The sequence below is a fragment of the Lontra canadensis genome, unplaced genomic scaffold (genome assembly GCF_010015895.1).
Source record: "Lontra canadensis isolate GAN:19392208 unplaced genomic scaffold, GSC_riverotter_1.0 scaffold4, whole genome shotgun sequence".
Lineage (NCBI taxonomy): Eukaryota > Metazoa > Chordata > Mammalia > Carnivora > Mustelidae > Lontra > Lontra canadensis.
This window is the reverse complement of record NW_022630998.1, coordinates 49,022,033-49,041,162: the sequence shown is the minus strand read 5'-3', so window position 1 is coordinate 49,041,162 and position 19,130 is coordinate 49,022,033. Positions and strand designations below refer to the sequence as shown.

Genomic DNA, 19,130 nt, shown 5'->3' with positions numbered 1-19,130 from the left:
TTCATCACATCATTACTCTTAGTTTATGCTATCTATGTTTTGGGGCTGACATGGAGAGATAAACCAAGCCAAAAAAAAAAAAAAAATGCTACTATAGGATATGCTACTGCTATTGATTTTTAATTTTCATTTTTTTAAACTTTAACAGTTCCTACCTTTGAAACTTTTTGAGGATTACAGGAAATAATGCAACAGAAAGTACAATATCCAACCCCTTTTCCTCCTCCTCCTTACATGTCTATAATAAAGGAGAGACAAAGACAAATTCAGTGAGGAGACTGGACTCTGATTTGCCCAAGAACAGTCAGTGATGAGGTCAATATTCATATGTTTCCATTAAATTGGTGCAGTTCTGAGTTACATCATCTACCTAGGACTCCCATGTACTTATGGATATATGGAATGGATATACTTCAGCTTCTAAGTAAAAAAACTGTTGTTTTCTTTATGAAGTCTTCCTTGAGTTTTCCAAGCAGAATCTCTTATCTCAGTACCTATGTTATTTTATTTTGTTGTTAACTTGGTTTGTTTTCTGCCTTCTTCTACTACAGTGCAAGCTTCATGAGAGCAAAGATCTAATTCATTTTACTCATCATTCTATCCATACCATAACGTCAATAGTTTTAGGTGGCTAGGAAAGCAGGAGGCATGGTGGGATGAGGGAGTTGTCCATACCAGCTGACAAAAGCAGACTCTTAAATTTTCAGGAGTATGGACAAATTGTTGTTATACATAGCAACTATAGAAAGTTAAATTATACAAACTTATAGTTAAAAAATTAATTTAATTAAATAATTAAATTATAATTACCTAATAAATATTCAAAACTCACTTATAGTTTGCCTACATTGTAATTTCATGTATGTTCTAGAGGTCATTTATACCTACATGTCTGTAAGTGCTATATTGCTTGCTAACTCTCCATTTAGTGCCCTCTACAACTTGAATTGGGCCACGAGGAAGATTTTTGCCATGGAAATCAGCAAGTACTACAAATGGGCTTTGTGTGAGTGTGTGTGTGTGTGTGTGTGTGTGTGTATTCACAGGAAGCTGGCTGTTAACATTCACCAAGCCACTAATGAAAGGGCTTATCAGGGGCATTCAAAAACAGTTTCTGAATGAATGTATTCATCTCTTATATGACTTCTCATTACATTTGAATGATTTGCTCATGGTCACATTAGTTCTTAGCTTATTCCTTTAGCCCACCACAAAGCTTCTTAGGTTCACTCTCAAGCTTTCTTTTCGGAATAGGGCGTACATACTTGTTACTCTTGAAATGTCTATTTTTGCATTTGATTGACTTCACATATTTAAAGTAGGGTGTATCTACTCTGTTCACAAATTCATCTTTTCTCTTTAACATTTGAGTTGTTCCCTTCCAAATTCACATTATCTTCAGGTATTAAATCATACAATTTGACAAACTTATTAGTTCATATTGCCCTCTCCCTTGCCAATGGGATTTTCTTTTGCTCTGATTCACAATAACTCTGCATACTTGTCTAACTCAGCCTTACAGGAAGTCAGAGGCTTTCTTAGGCTCTTGTCAAGAAAATTTGGGGCATCTGAGTAGCTCAGGGTCTGAGTCTGAGGGTCTGCCTTCAGCTCAGGTCATGATCCCAGCATCCTGGGATCAAGCCCCACATCTGGCTCCCTGCTCAGCAGGAAGTCTGCTTTTCCCTCTCCCACTCCCCCTGCTTGTGTTCTCTCTCTCACTGTCTCTCCCTCTCTGTCAAAAAAATGAATAAAATCTTTAAAAAAAAAATTCAAAAAAAGAAAACACAGTTAAAAAGAGAAAGAAAATTAGGAAAGCTCTCCAATTATGGTTCGAAAGTGAAAAACAAAATGGAAGTTAGGAGGGGGCATAGTGAAAGCAGGAGGTGGGTATCTGGCTGGGGCAAAATACATCGGGGCTGGGACCTCCACAATGAGAAGCAGCAAAGGAAGGGGCACAGAAGCAAAATCTCGCTGTCTTGTAAAGTGTTCATTATTTGCTCTGCTCAGACTAAACAAGTCTTCTCCGGAGCACTCAATGAAGGTACTGTCTCTTAAAATTATGTGTTGGGAATTCCCCAGTTGCATGACTTACAGTCAAAATTCTACTACTGAAAATCATAAAATCAGCATAATGACAATAATATAAATTTTATTAGCCACAACCTAAACATGGAGGCTCACTTCCATTACATATTGAGAAACAGTATAGTTTAGAAACATAGTATGGCTCTCACGTGGGCCATCAGAACTATTCACAAGCATAATTACAAGCTCTCAGCACTGAGGGGCATCTTTGCTTTTTCAGCCACCTTGATTTCTGCCTCTCCTGCCTGTCCACATTTGACAGTGCTCCATGCTGGTCGGTAGCCCACAGCCACCTCTTAATCAGGACTTTTGTAATAATCGCACAGTTTTATGTGTTTCTGTCTGTGGTTGCTATGTGTGCTGTCCTGATAGTACACAGAACTCTAAAGCCTTATTTTCCCTCTTCATCTCTGTTTCTGGTTGGCATTTCCTTGCTAATTGCACAGATCCCTTTGAATGTTCCAGATAGGACTTTCTTTCAATTTAGGAGATCTCAGCTAGTGCTTTCACAAAAATTTTATTTACAAAAAGGTCCCTACACAAACCCTATTGCAGCTGTTGTAGGAAGGGATTTTTAGACTTGTAAGTAAAGTGTCTTAGTTTTACTTGAAGGAGTCTTTCTAGTGTTTAGAAACCCATCTTTTTGTGGTGGCTGCCCAATTCTGACTCTTGCACTCCTCCCTAGTTGCAGAAAATATGTGCTAAACCATTGTGCTTGCTGCCTTACCAAAGACATTGATTTAGATGGGATCTACACTGAAGTGAGGTGGTGGGACACTGGAGGAAAATTTTGTGCATAAGCGCACAGAGCCGTGGTTTCGAGCTCTGGCTGTGACACTATCAAATTTGATTGACCTGGGCTTTCTTTAGTTCTTGAGGGTTTTCTTTTTTCTTTTTCTTTCTACTTCTTCTTCTTCTTCTTTTTTTTTTTTTCTTAGATTGGGTGGGTGTGGGGGGGTGTCACCTGGCACAGGCAGAGGAGAAAAAATCCAAGCAGGCTCCAGGTCCAGCACAGAACCCTAGGCAGGGCTTGATCTCACAACTCTGAGAATGTGACCTGAGCCAAAGTCAAGACTGAGCCACCCAGGTGCCCTGGTCTTTAGGTTTTGCAATGTAAGATGATCGGTTTGAGCAGACGAACTCTTGGGTCTCTTCAACTTTTGTCCACTACTCTGTGAACATGGGGGAAGGAAGTACAGTGTCCCCATTCTTCTCAGGGGTATAAAAAGATTTGCTGATAGTTTCATTCACTCAAGGCATATTCATCAACCACCTACACCATGTCACACACCCCACAGGTATTAAAAGTAAAGAGTTAGAAAAAAGGCGGCAAAAATTACTCTCACATGGAGCTTACCTTCTAGTATTAATAATACCTCACATTTATTTTAGTGTTTTCATGTGCCAGGAATTATATATGGTCAACAGACTTAATCCTCATAACATCCCATTTTACAGATCAGGAAACTGAGGCAATCAAGTTCAATAATTTTCCAGTGTCTAATAGCTGTGAACGCAAGTGTAGAAATCTGAACATCAGCAGTGTGGCTCGGAAGCCAGCCAGCTCCCATCCATTAGACCACAGCACCTTGCAAAGATCCAGCTGTTTATATATGCAAGCTGTGAGCTGGATTGTACTATTCTGTAACCAAATGTGGCCCCAGTGATAATGACTAACCTATAAACCTAGTTGAAAAAGAAGCATCCATCACAAAATTGATGAAATGATAAGAGGACATTGGAAAATGCTATAAAGAGGGGGTAGGCAACTCACTTTTCTGTACATATTCTCATTGAGGGGTGCAATGACCTTTTGAAGTAGGCATTAATACTTTCCATTTACAGACATGGAATCTACTAATAAAGGTTAGGGAAATTGCCCAGGAAGAAAGCAGCAAAGATGGATTCAAACTTCATCTGTTCAGCTCTAAAGACAAAGTCTTCCCCTTATACCATGCTACTTAACCCCACATTTGTTAAGATTGTTAACCTTCCTGCTATTCCTATAATGATTGTTATGTTGCCTTTATGGTAACTATTTTTTTCCCATTTTCAAATATGTTAATATTACTCCCAATTTGGAATATGGTTAAGAAGGCCCATTTAATATTCAAAACAATGCCAGTGGCATGAAATAGGAAGAAGTTGACCTCTTTTGCTCAGAGAATCTTCAGGATCCTCTGAACAGCTGGCCAAGGAGCAACATTTTGGCAGTGAAATACAACCACATGAGCAATGTTTCTGGCCAGATGAGATGAGCCAGATGGAAGCCCATGGAGCAAAATCCAGGGAGAGGATGAAGCCAGGTCGCTTTAATCACCAACTGGCTTTTTTGTTTTTTTGTTTGTTCTTTTTTTTTTAAAGATTTTATTTATTTATTAGAGAGAGAGAGAGAGAGCACAAGTAGGCAGAGCAGCAGGCAGAGGGAGAGGGAGAATCAGGCTCCCCACTGAGCAGGGAGCCTGATGCGGGACTCGATCCCAGGACTCTGGGATCATGACCTGAGTCAAAGACAGACGCTTAACTGACTGAGCCACCCAGTAGCCCCTGTTTGTTCTTTTCTTAAGAAATCCTTTTTTTTTTTTTTAAAGAGAGAAAGAGCAGGGGGCAGGGTAGAGGGAGAGGGAGAGAGAGAGAACTATAGGCAGGCTTCATGCCCAGTGCAGAGCTGGAGGAAGGGCTCAAATCACAGCCCCAAGATCATAACCTGAGCAGAAATCAAAGTCTGCCACTTAACCGACTAAACCACCCAGTGCCCCAAGAAATACTTAAATTTTGAGGCTCTTGTTTAACATCGCTTTAAACCAGTATCAATTACGTTAGCTGATAGTTCAGATATTATTTAGTAAATTTATATTTTAATTGACTACTAAGCCATGTTCTACATCAAATTACAAGGTCCTCTTTCTCCAGAGAAAGATTCTGAGTTGATCTGAGGAGGACAGGAATCTATTAGAATAGCACCTCTCATATGGAACTCCTTGTGTGGTCATGGGAAGATATGGTAAGGAAACTGGAGGGAGCAGAGAGACTCTTAGAAGTCTAGGCTCTAGGACAAACTGCCGGGGATCAAACTTGGGCACATTTCTTAAACTCTGCTGTTAAAATAACCTCAGCTTTTAAAATAAAGACGATACTAGATCTACCTCATCGGGTTGTTTTGTGAGATGAAATAATGTGTACATTACCGGGAACATGCCATGGCATACAGTAAATGCCCATTAGAAATTAGATCTTACTATTCAGTTATTACTTAGTATTATTCCAGATTTCACTGCCTTCTTATCTGTGTGGTCTCTGATCTCTGAACCTTCCATTCTTTCTCTCCTATTCAGTGGTAAGTGTCCCATTCTCCTCCCTATAGAATCAAATGAGATGAGCCATGGGGCATTAAAGACAGAAGTCATCATGCCATTTATATCTGAAAAGCTTTAAAAACTGCTATGCCATGGGTGACATGAATGTTAAATCTGGGAAGTTACAACCCAGCATACTGATCTGTTGGTGGCCCCCATCTCCCCTCCTAAGGCCTTGGCTCCGCCTGCATTTCTAGTCGGTAGTAGATCAACAACTGACCGTGCTACTGCTCAGGTTTTCGTGGTAACAGAGTCGTTGAAACCACACTCTCCTCTTGTTCTTGTTCATATTTGTTATTATCAAATGTCCAGATCCAAGTCGTGGGTCTGAATGTAAGTTTCTAAGAGTACAGGGATGATTTAAAGTCATTGAAGGCTTTTTGTTTTAGTAAATATGGCTTTATCTTTCCATGGCTCAAAATCACTTGTGCTTCTTGTTTCTCCATCTGATTGCTTGTTAATTCTCCTTTTCACTGATTGGTCTGTTTCCCATTAAAAAATTCACTCGTTAGCTCTTCTACAACAGGTACAAGTATGCTTACATGCATTTAATTAATCACCTATTTAGCAGCTCTGTTAAAATGCTGGGGGAGGGATACTGATGTTGAAACTACTGGCAAAGAAGAGATTTGGAGAGTTTTGGAGACTCAATTATTTAGTATATCCCACGAACCCTATTAGCATAAGAGATGGGAAAACAGGTACTGTTTTCTGCTTCTGGCCTATGGGATGCTAGTGGAATCATCTCTGTCCTAAATGTACCTTGGATGACTTTTTCTTCTATTTGCATACCACCCACCCCATAGTCACACCAATTTTTTTTTCTTTTTCTTTTTTTTTTTTTTTAAGGTCCCTTTCTGAGAAGAGAGAAAGCAGACAGTTTTGTGATTTGTTCTGGTTGGAAGACAAGACCATCTCTTGAAGAGTAGCTTTCTATTTAATGTTTCCTTAAATGTTAGTATACTTTTAAACAATAACATTTAGAAAAACAAAATGTCCCAGCATAGTTCCCTTGGGGAGTTGGAAGAATCCACCAACCTGCGAAGTCTTACTCCTTATTCTTTGTTTCCTTCCCAGAGCATTTTCTTTCCTTTCCTTTCCTTTTTTTTTTTTTTTTAGGTACTATATTTAAAACTCCAACGTAAATTCATTCATTTACATTATCTCCTCAAACCTAATGTGAGGAACACACCATTCCCTTCTCTCTCTAAAAGATAGGAGAGGAGTGGCTCTAAATAAGGATTGGCACTCATTCCAGATCCATAGATGAAAATAAGCCTCCTAAGTATGTAATCCTCTGTTTCTCTCTCCGAATCAAATCAAATTTGGCTTAATAAGCGATATATCAATCATATTTGGCTTTTTATAATAACACATTCTACCAACAAAAGACAAAAATTTGTCACTGCTGAAAAACCACTTTCAAATCTATTTTAAGCATTGAATATCTGTCCAAAATCGTATTTCTCAGGGATGAATACTCATTCAATGCATATGATTTGCTATTACTTTAACAAAGCAGACTCTTTAACTGAATTTCACATATTATAGACTTGGTTTTCCTGAACGTTACAGACCTGGTAACCCTGAATGTTACAAGAAAGGGGAAATAACACCAAAGAAAACTACTGCAGTTTAAAGTTAAGTGTACCATCAATATCAGGCATTCACATCCATTCAATCTCAAAGGAAAAAAAAATTATACTATTATATTATACTAGCCACATTTGAGGACTTAAAGAATATACAATATTTCATTTAAACCAACAGTCTTATAAAGGAGAAATTCAATGAAGAACTTTTGGTTAATGACCAGTTATTTCAGTTGTTTCAATAGTAAAATCATATCCAAAGCCTCTCAAAGGTCATGGTAAGCTTAAGCTATGTACATGTTTTAAGGATCTCATATATTAAAAAAATGCGAAAATAGAATTGCAAAGTTGTGGGAAAATTTATACGTTTATATCAATCAGTTTAATACCTTTAACTCTAGGAAAGCTATGCAACAAAAATGTGCTATTCACTAGGTAACTATAGAATTTAAGTGTGTGTGTGTGCCTGTGTGTGTGGGTGCACATACATGCATATATTGATTTGTGATTCATTTGAGATGGTGTGGTCTGTTAAAAGTTTATAGTTGTACAATAAACATATTTTTTCATTATTGTCAGTATACTGCTGTATTGAATGCATAATCTTTTTGAACACTGACAGACCTCTGAAAATGTAAGACCAGAGTGGCCATCTGCCCTCCTAGTTCCCTAACCTTCCACTGGACTCTTGGCCTGTGATAGGCCCTGATTATTCAACAAGTTGACTTTCAAAATAAAACGGTGATAGCAACTAAGACAGTATAGCAAGATGTCTCATCAAATATGCATTAATAGCACTCCTGTCACATATAAGGGAGCCTATGGCATCAAAGGATTTATAGTCCAAATGCAGAGACAAAAGAGGACCCAAAGAATAGTGAAGACAGTATGTAAAACTGTTTATTACATGTGTGGTTCACACACAAATTAAAAGCAAACTGATGAGGGACAAGGTCTGTCAAGCTCCAAAAGAGATAGGCCCATGATGGTGAGTCAGGATGTCACTCTAACCTCTTGCTAGGAAAAAGGCATGTTAGAACTACCAACAAGGGCACTTAAATCCATGGAAAACTCATCCTTACACATCTCAGTGTTTATTTTGGAAAGGACTGGAATTTGACTGAAGGACAATGAAATAACTTTGCCAGATGAAGGCAAGTTTCATAATGTATCTGCAAATCATACAGTAGAGCTTAAATTGAATTTTTTTTTGGAGACTTCTGAAACACTATTGCCACATGCTAGTCCTTTCACACTATCCAGTAGCTAGACATGTATGATATCCTGGGACTTGTAATCAGGTCTCAATGATGAGGAGAGTTGAGAGGTCACCATCTATTGGAAATAAGCACTACAATGTTTACAAATCTTTGATGAGCATACAACTTAGTATATAAGAAGCATGAGATGCAAATAATAAGCATGAGATGTGCATTCAGTAGAATGCAGAGTAGGGTGCATCATTTCTACTGTTTTACTGTATTTATAACTAATAAATTAATATAATTAGTAAAAAATAAATGGTATCTCCTTTGTTTTGAACTAGACATAAATGGAATCGCTACCTGCACTTTTAGTTGCCAATTTTTATTTATCGTGGTCAAAATTTGCTCATGCATTGTTCCTATAAGTGAATTATAGAATTTGCTTTCTCTGATTTTACAGTTCCTGAATAAGTTCCGAGGACACTATTTTCCATACTGTCTCCCATGAATTTACTCTCATGAATTATTTTAAAGCAAAATTCAAATGTTTTTTATGCAAGTAAATTAGAAGACATTATAACCCAAATTTAATGCTTACTTCTATATAGGCCAAATAGTCCCCAGATATGTTGCATTTGGTCTAAATAAGAAAGATATTCTCAAAACTTTGCAAATAGTTTCAGCTGTATTTGCTTTTCCTGAAATAGCTTTCACTGCTTACAGACTAACCAATCAGAAGCAAACAAACAAAAGTGTGAAGAATCAATCTTTTCCTTGTAAATAGCTAGAATACTCAGGAGAGAAGGAAATCAAAGATTTTTTTTTTTTCCTCACTGTCTTCTTCCTTTTTTCTAGTTATTTGGTTAAAATAAGCTAACTTGGACATAAAACAAAGTTGTCATTGACGATCTATTGAGATCATAAAGTCAAGATCTTTCATATGATTTTTATAGAAATCTTCAGAAAGATACGATTAACAGAACATCAATTTTGATTTTATAGTATCTAATTCTCCTGAACAAGATTAAAACACTAAATTACCATCTAGATTCCAGAGATAGTTGCAACTTTTCCATGTAAATGTGCCCGGAAACCCTTATAAACAAGATAGTAGTATTTCCTTTTTATTGCTTGATTGCCTGTTTAATCAAGCAAGATACCTTTACTAACATTTAAATGGTTAACTGAAAGTTAGCACGACCAATGTTGACTATTTTAACTCCATCAGGGATGCTAATACTCTTGTTTTCCAGATGCCAGTAATAGAATGCTGTTTTTTTTAAGTTCACCATTTAACACTCAAAATTAGCTTTTAGAGTTAGTTAACTTCCTGCTACTTCTCAGGTTCCCACATACCCCAAACTATTTTAAGGTTCATCTCCTGGTCACTCATATTTCGTATACGGCTAACAACGCATGTTAGGAGTTAAATAGATCAACACAGGGCAAAAGCATATTTCGAAGGGTGGGGTGAGGAGAGAAGGGATAAAGCTAAAGAGACTGATTTAAAAAATTCTTCCCGGCTACAAAAAGTAAAGAGTGATACCTGTAGGACTTTGAGAAACGCAATCTTGTTTTGGCTCTGGGAGATGGTCCTGGCACTGTGACTCCCTGAGGATCCCAAAGAAAAGCCATTTGTAAGGAAGGTGCCAGGATCGCTGGAAACTGCAGAAAGTCAGAGTTGGTACAGGGCCCGGGGGCCTGAGGGCCCCACGCTGAGCAGGAGGCACTTGTGGCTGAGTGAGGGCATTTCCTCTGTGTGGAGGTATGCGCTGACAAGGAGGTGGCAGGCTGGCTGAAGCAGGGGTGGGAGGGATGGCCAGGACTTCCTGCTGCATGACACTTGCCCTTTGCGACAGAGCTTGCTTCACTCAGACCTTATCTCATTAATAATATGAGCAACACACTCTCACAAATTTGTTTTTAAATATAGTCCTGATTAAACAGCATAGTCACATGCCACTCCTGAAAAGCACGAAACACATATACACACACACAATTAAAAGTATGACTGAATGTGAGTGAACCTTTATATCAAGTGTGAAGTTTTAAAAAAAGAGGTTAACAGAGGGCCCTTTGTTAAAAAAAAAAAAATTAATTACATATCTACAGTGGGGAAATTCAACAAAGATTACTACAATTCACACAACTAGATGCCAAATAGAATTTTCTTTATTCCAACTTCTCTTAGAAACAGGGATGGACATCATTAGTTGCAAACTTTCACAAGGATTTAATCGTCCTGAAATACCAGCACCTCCCTGCAAGTCGACATGGGAAGAAAACAGGCAGATCACTTTCAAAGCTTTTGGCAGCTTTTCCCTCAAGGAGATGGCGTGTCACCTTGGAGAGGGAATTATAATGCATGGCTTTGACAAAAAAGATCAATTTTCCTTGTTCATTTCCTAGTCCTTAGAAACATTTCTTAACTTCCTGATAAATCCCTTAAAACACTTTCTTTCAAATTAAATAAATGATGAAAGCCAAACAAGCCTTCACTTGTTTTATGAGTCCAGCACATTTCAGGGAGGCACATATTTCAAGATGTTGTACGCAAGGAGTCAAAGGACCCCGATGCCGTCATCACTCCTCACCATGGAGTGGTATTTAATGTTAACAGTGCAGCATAATTCCATCAGTCCCTGTCCAAACAATGCCCCACGGGTGACCTCAACTGTAAACCAAGGCAGAACTCCACTTCTCTCAGATAAGATTAGAGAGGCTTGGAGTGCCCGAGAGTGAATTTAACCTGCTCTGAGCTGGACAAAATGGGCCGACAGTTGAACTTACTGATGGTCATCACATGTGCCAAATTTGGAGACCCATACCACCCTGTCTATCTCTGACATAGCCAAGGGGTCCAAAACATTCATGTACTTTTTATGAAAGCTCAAGTAAGCAAATAGGACACTTATTTTCCCAACAGCATCTGGCACACCAGGGGTTCTTGAGAGAGCGACAGGTTCCATATCAGCTTTGTGAAGAAGCAATAGAAAACATTTTCATACTTTCACCTCTTTGTTATCTGGCAGATGGGCTCCAAGAGTAAGTAGGAGAGAGCTGACTAAGCAAGAGCAAATTCAGAGGAGCCAAGAGTTCATAAACAGACACGTTCTCTCTGAATCAACCATCAATATTCACATGCTTCACAAATCCCCCCTTGCTGCTTTTGTACATGGATCCACATCCCACAAGAGCAAAATCGGAGGCCACCTTTCAGGTATTCTTTGAGAAAGACCAAGAAAGTGCCTGTGTCTATACCTATACGAGTCTGCCCTTCTTGGTGGATGAAATCTCACTATTATCATTTCATTCTTTTAAACTATTTGATTCCCACATCGGACAGCTCAGAGAAAATGCAAACACTCCTGGCAGAGTTAGGAAGCTGCTGAACAACTTGGTGTTTGGTAGCATGGCTTTATCTGAAACTGAAGTTAGAAAGCACAGGAGAATGGGGAGTGAGGAGGAGCCCCTGAGAGCAGGTCCAGGGAGACAGTGGGGAGAGAGGGGGAAACACACAGACAGGCCTGAGAGCAGGAGGGGTGGTACTAGCTAACATGAATTCCTCTCACTTTCTACATAGGACAGAAGTCTCCTCACTGATGGCACTTTACATTTTAAAGGTGAAAGAGCCTCAGTGTGTCCTGAAAATAAAAGCTGCAGTCCACATATACAACTTTGGGAGCAAAAAAACACGACTTGCTTTGTTATCCCAATTATACTGGTCATGGCAAGATGGACTGCGCAGACTGGAGCCAGTCATAGGTATTTCGGCTAACATCTGTCTTTGTCTCCATTCCAATTTACATTTTTAGAAGAATGTTCTATTAACTGACATCTGACTGATAAAACATCAGGGCATAATTATAATGCAGAATGAAGATGTTGTGGAATATCCAACTTCTTCTAAAAGAAATGTACAACAAAAGAGATGCAAATTTGTCTGTTTCATTACTGCCAAAGTATTTCTTCCTTCTTTTCTCCCCTGATTCTTGACATTGGACAACTGGAATCTTTAAACAGAATAAAAACAATGTAAATGGTGCCTGGGTACCTCAGTCAGCTGAGCATCTACCTGTGGCTCTGGACCTGATCTCAGGGTGGTAGAATCGAGCCCTGCATCAGGCTTCTCATTCAGTGGGGAGTCTGCTTTTCTTTCTCCCTCTGCCCTTCTGCTTATGCTCTCTTCCTCTCAAATAAATAAATAAAATCTTTAAAAAATGTAAATGTAAAATGATAACCAGGGAAATGGAAAATGTGGCCCTTTTTCCTAATGTGAAATCGGATGTGGATACAAGAAGTATCTTCCAATGTTAATGTTATTTTTTTCCTGAAATAATTACTCACTGCCTCCTTTTCATTTCTTCCATACAGTTATATATAATCGCCCTGTAGTTTCCTAGGCCTCAACAAGGTCACAGAAATAAGTTACTTATTTCTGACATTAATCATGAGTAAAATTAAGCTTGATTTCAAGTATAAATACCAATATCCTTTGGAAGGACTGGCTAGTACTTCATAGACATGAATTTAGACAACTGGAAAAAAATAAAAATTAAATAAGGTGTTTGCTAGGATGAACCTTTGCTGTCATTCACATTTTACTTTCACTGCACATGTATTAAAGGGTAGAAAAAGAAATAAGGTAATATTTTGAATATTTTAACATGTCACAGTTAAACACTCCTTTACCCATAAGAATATTAGTAGAAACAGGATTTGGAGGCAGAGAAGTTCCATCCCTGAGACAATCTCTTCTTCTACAATCTGGAAACTCAGCTTATAACTCCAGAAAAAACAGATTCTGAAATCTAAATTTTGTCTCCACCAAATCACTATCCAATAATTCCTAATATCCCTAAAAGCTCAACAACTTGCCCACCTCCTCCCAATAATGTAGACCTTATGGTCTGCAGCTCTATATAAGGCATCTTCTTTGCCTCTTGAATATTTCTGGGATTTTGGTTCCAAGATTCCAGACGTTACAAGTGGCAAATTTGGGGTTTGGTGTCTGACACTGAAACTCAGCATTTCCTTTATAGGAGATAGCTAATATGAATCAAATTGGAAGTCCCAAATTTAAAAGTGGAAAACTTTAAACACAACCCACATAGACATTTGCTTACTCCAAGCCTCTACTTTGACAGGTGGGGGTTGGTGAGCTGAACTTCAGAGAAACAAAGAGTTACATTAGTGGAGTTGCATTATGTTGAAATACATTGTCTCAGGAAGCCAGACCAGGCAGAGATAGGGTCCAGGATAATGCTGTATTTTGAAATCGTGGCTGGTCACAGATTCGAAGGTGGCAGAAGTTAACTTGGGAGCAAACCACCTCATTTCATGTTCATTTATCAGCTACCTCTGACAGGAGTTTCACTGTGAGAATTCTATTTTCATGGTGACCAATTGCAAAAGAGCATGCCAAAAGGAAATTTAACAACCGGACTTGCACACTTCTCTAAACTAGTATTCATATGGTATCCGTAACTGTGGTTTTTATTACATTCATGTATTACCAAAATTAACTATCAACTGTTTTTTTTTTTTTTAAAGATTTTATTTATTTATTTGTCAGAGAGAGAGAGGGAGAGAGCACAGGCAGACAGAATGGCAGGAAGAGGCAGAGGGAGAAGCAGGCTCCCTGATGAGCAAGGAGCCCGATGTGGGACTCGATCCCAGGACGCTGGGATCATGACCTGAGCCGAAGGCAGCTGCTCAACCAACTGAGCCACCCAGGCGTCCCAACTATCAACTATTTTTAAAGATGTATTTATTTTAAAGGGGGGGGAGGGGCAGAGGGAGAAGGAGAGAGAAAAATCCCTAGCAAACTCCCTGCTGAGCATGCAGCCCAACTCAGGGCTCTATCTCACAATAGCGAGATCATGAAATCAAGAGTCAGATGCTTAACTGACTGAGCCACTCAGGCACCCCTCAGCTATGGATTATTACTCCAAATGGAAATGTTGCAAAATAACACTAGCCTTTTCTTGATTTGCTTTCAAATAGGCATTCTAAACCTTACATGTGCCTACTTGATTTAGAGGTCAATTGTTTTGTGTTCTAAAATGGAGGACAATTATCTTATAAATTGTCACGCTAACAGAATGCTAACAGAATTGATAGTACCCATAGTCTTAAGAGCATTAGGAAAACATGCTCTGTGTTTTAAGCGGCTACAGACACAAACTTCAGGTCTGATGACCCAAACAGAAACAAAATGTAATTAAAGAGCTAACATTATTAAGACATAAAATAAAACAACTGATAAGAGGTGTGGTTAAATATCAGAATAGAAGATAAATAAAACTGGATTTTGAATCCAAATGTTTTACTATACATTTAAAGTTTCCATCTACATTATTTTAGGATCTTTTTAGCAATTCAGAAGATAATTAAGTCAAACCATTTCTAACCAAAAAAACATTGAGTTTGTTCTAAATACTTGGGTAAATGGGGGCTGAAGGAAAGAAATCAAGGAGGAAAAAACTAACAGGAAGGGAAATATATTTTATGTTTATTAAGCATCTATTAGATGACCAATAAAGTCTGAAGAGATTTCTTTAAGTAGTCAACAGGAAATATTATAGAGTCAAATTCTTTAAAAAATTTCGAATGAACATATGCTAATCACCTGAAATAAAGAAGTAAACATGATGTTTTTAATGTGCGTAAAATATTCTGGGGTCAATAATTGTCAGATTGTCCAATTTTTTGTGCATAAAATTTTTAAAAGTCAGAAAACCTTTTTCTTTTCCAATATTGTATTCATGTGTGCAGACTGTAAAAACAGAACACCTCTCCTTAGATATTGACTAGTAAGTGAAAGGTGGATTATAGAATTTCATTTTGAAAGCTACTTCCTCCAAGAAGCCTTCCCTGCTTACCAGATCAAGGGAAGTCTCCACAGCACTCTGCACTTCCTCTTTGTCACTCTCAGCACATTTGTAATCACTACTTATTCAACATCAGTCTTCCCTGACAGACCTAGCCATCTAAAGGATATAGACCATGTTTGCTTCCCCACTGGATGCCCAGGACCCAGCAATTAAGCCAGGAAAATAAGTCACAATAATGTTTAATGAAGGAACAAACCAATAACCTCAGGACCTCCGACAAAAAGATGCATCACCTTTATTACATTCTTTTGTGTTCCTAAATAGGGGCAAAACATTTTGCCATGGTAGGACTTACATATTTTTTCTTTCCTTACATATTCCCTCTGACAAAGCCATAAATGTAGCAACAAATAAATAAAATAATAAAACCAGAAAAAAAAATATTGTCACTGTTATGACCAAGTGAATTATAGGCCTATCCTCAGATTAGGGTTTTCTTATTGTTTTTGTTGCTGTTTGGTTGGTTGGTTTGTTCGGTTTGGTTTTTGATGAAGCATCATTGGGCAAATCTGCAGGGCATTACATAGAGGGTATTAGAGCAACAGTCATGCCAAAAACTTGCTACATGACCTTGAGCACTGTTACCTGACCTTGCTAAATTTTCAATGCCTCACTTATCCAAATGAGAACTACTGCAAAGAGATTTGGAGAGGAATGAATAGGGCAATTTATACAAAAGTGTTTTGAGGAGACCACACAAAGTTTTAAGCACTACTACTGACAATGTCAAGCTTTTTGGTCAGCTAGGAATTTTTTTTTTTTTAAACTGTTAGAAACATTTCCAATGTTCAAAATTGTTCTGTAGAATGGGTCACCTCATAAACATGGTAAGTAGCAATACCATTTTGCCAGTGCAAAAGGGGTATCGATCTTCAATTTTGATGGGTATTTTTTTTTCTATTTGAAATCTTTTTATCCTAAATGTAAAGGGACAGAATACCAAGCCATTATATTTTACAAGTTAGTCCTTTAACAAAATCTTAATATTTTATTTGCAGAATGAAACCCCTCTCCTGGTTCTATGTACTAGAAGTAAAAAAAAAAAAGGGTGGGGGAGGGACAAGGAATTCTACTAAAATTAGCTAATGGAATTTTTCACAAGTGTTCAAAATCCTCAGCTTCACCTAAGTATAGAAACATTTCTATTTATTTTTCTGAAACTTAAGGGATGTTGCAGACAGGTCTTTTAACTGCAAAAGCATTTGAAACACTGACTCCAACTCATGCTGCTCTCATTGTTGACCACACACCAAATAAGGACAGAAATGTCCTCTTTTCAGTTTTTTAGAACTATGTTAACAAACAAGTGAAAGCAGTGATGGAATTACCAGGATGAGAAATAAAATCACTCTCTGGGGAGAAAGAAAAAGACCCCCAAATAACAAGAATCTTCTAAATAACAACAATCTCATGTGTTCAACTTTGGCACTGTGACTTTTTTTTCCATGACAGTGTTCAATATCTTGCTAAATCTGGATATCCATTTACTGGAGCTAACATTCATGAACTTGCCATTCCTGGGTACTTGCTGTCACCCCTGCTATCCCCAGGCCCCATTCCTCACCTTGACAATCCTCATGTATTGACGGAGTCTGTGAAGCAAATGTTACCACAAGGTCCGGGTATCCTTTTGTAATTCCTTGTTTTACTAAGATGGTATCAATGACTAATTTGGTATTTATTTTGATAAGGGCATAACATACCTTATATCATCCCCATAATACTGTATCTATGAATTTAGTCCATTTTTATTCTGTTTTATGACAAGAGAAAAAGAGGCTTAGAAAATTGAGGTAACTTGCCTCTCTGATCATGCAGCCAAGGAATGGGAGATCTGAGACTAAGACTAGGGTCTTTCCAATGAGAAAACCTATGCTCTTAGCCAACAGAGGCCTAGAATATAACTGAGGAAGGAGTGAATGACCGTGGGTCCCTTTCTGCAGAGAGATAAGTCATGGTGGAAGATTGTGGATTTTCACAGAAGTAACAGGCAGTATGTACAATAGTTACATAATCTTGTTGAATCTTAACCCACACTCTCAGACAGACATTATTTTTGCAATTTTATTTTATTTTTTTAAAGATTTATTTATTCATTCTACATAGAGAGTTCAGCAAGGGAGAAGGAGTACCCCAAACAGACTCCCAGCTGAGTGCAGAGCCCCAGGCAGGTCTGGATCTCATGACCTACAAGGTCATGAGCTGAGCCAAAACACGAATCAGATGCTCAGCTGACTGAGCCACCCAGGTGCCCCTATTGTGGCCATTTTATAGATGAGAACCCTGAGGTTTGCAGAGGGTAAATAGCTTGGCTGACGCCACAAAAGTAATATACATTGGAGATATGTGTCCCAGTCAGTTCTGCCTATCTCAAATCTTGTCTCCATCATAGCTGACTTCACCACGTTCTTTAAATTCCTAATTTCAGAGCCTGGGGACTGAGGCTGAGGACAGGGTCGCATGAGCTCAGCTGTGATAACCAGAGTGTTATGGAGGCAGAGAGAGAGGAGGCCTGGCAGAGGACGGCAATACTTGAGAAAAAGTGATAATGTCAGTTTTTCTGAATGCCCTGTGTACTGCTCTGCCTTTTCCCTCTGTATTGTTTACATCAAGAGACACTGAAAAACATTTTATTCTGTCTAATCAATGGCAGCCATTCACTAGGGGCTAAAATAGAAATCTGGGTATTTCAAAAACGGTGAAAGAAAGCAAAGTATGTTTGTGTTATTGGTTTTTATTTTGTAACAGGATGTACCCATTTTCTAGCTAACCCTCAAAACCACCTGAGTCATTTTTTATACAATTAGGACATTAATAAGGTAATAGGGCACATTCTGGCCCTTTCTTCTACTGCCATCACTAATTTTACTTCTATTGGTTCAGCAGAGTTAAGTGACTTGCCCAAGTTTGGTAAATGGTAAATAATGAGCCTTGACTGAAACTTTAGCTTACCTCTAAATTTTGGAAAATAAGTTATTTCTAAGTTAGGGACTTCCTCTATTAAATTCACTGCCTTTAAAATGTAGAAGTAAATTGGAGAAGGTATGGTTGTTTTTCATTGGTCAGGTGATATCAAGTAAAATTATTTATAGCAAATTCTGATTCAAATGCTGATTTAAATTATATCTGTATTAGTTTGATATACATTATACTTAAGTATTAAGGGATTGAATTTACATTTGAAAACAAAATAAATTGCCATCAAATAAACAAAACCAACCATGGCAGTATAATGAAATATTTTGGGGCAGTGAGTATTTTTCTTGGTATTTCTAAGAGTGAGCTTAACTAAATCACAAAATCCTTAAAGATATGGCCTATAGTAAAGTAGTTTCCATATGAAATTTTATTCAACGGGTAACTCTTCCTCCCCTTCTTTTCTCCCTCCTTCCCTCCTATCCACTCATAAATACATAGTAGGCATCTACGATATGCCAAGTGCTATGCTACATGCATGCCAGTAAGTAATAGTGAAGACAATCATGCCCAAACAGACTTAGAACTGATTGAACCAAAGATGAAACTTCAGCCTTATAAGAAACTGGACTCGGTTTTACATTTTTCAAAAGTGTCAGGGAGGGGCGCCTGGGTGGCTCAGTGGGTTAGGGCCTCTGCCTTCGGCTCAGGTCATGATTCCAGGGTCCTGGAATCGAGCCCCGCATCGGGCTTTCTGCTCAGCGGGGAGCCTGCTTCCTCCTCTCTCTCTGCCTACTTGTGATCTCTGTCTGTCAAACAAATAAATAAAATCTTAAAAAAAAAAAAGTGTCAGGGAAGTAGGAAGAGAAGGAATATAAAATATTTATAAAAGGGATGTAAAATATTTATAGAATTTATAGAAAATGGCTTGAGGTCTTGTTGATGAAAAAAATTAATACAATTAAGGAGAAGGTGATTCTTTAGGTGATCAACATTAAAAACAGATCAAATGAGATATTTTGGTAAAATACTTTCCTCAGCAGCTGGCCCAGGGGAAACACTTTCTCTGACAGTCAATTC

At 38.1% G+C, this 19,130-nt stretch overlaps 1 protein-coding gene across 7 annotated transcripts in view; it reads right to left on the bottom strand.

The window, feature by feature from the left end:
* Window positions 1-19,130, bottom strand: part of PDE4D (phosphodiesterase 4D) — a 1,277,424-nt gene that overhangs the window by 340,219 nt on the left and 918,075 nt on the right. Inside the window, exon 1 of one of the 7 annotated variants that reach the window (XM_032850109.1) lies at window positions 9,785-10,080. The exons of the other annotated variants lie outside the window; for them this stretch is intronic. Within the exon in view, the coding sequence (XP_032706000.1) occupies window positions 9,785-9,873 (89 nt within the window). The 5' untranslated portion in view covers window positions 9,874-10,080. Of the gene's footprint in view, window positions 1-9,784; window positions 10,081-19,130 lie in introns of those variants that run through there. 7 annotated transcript variants of the gene reach the window in all.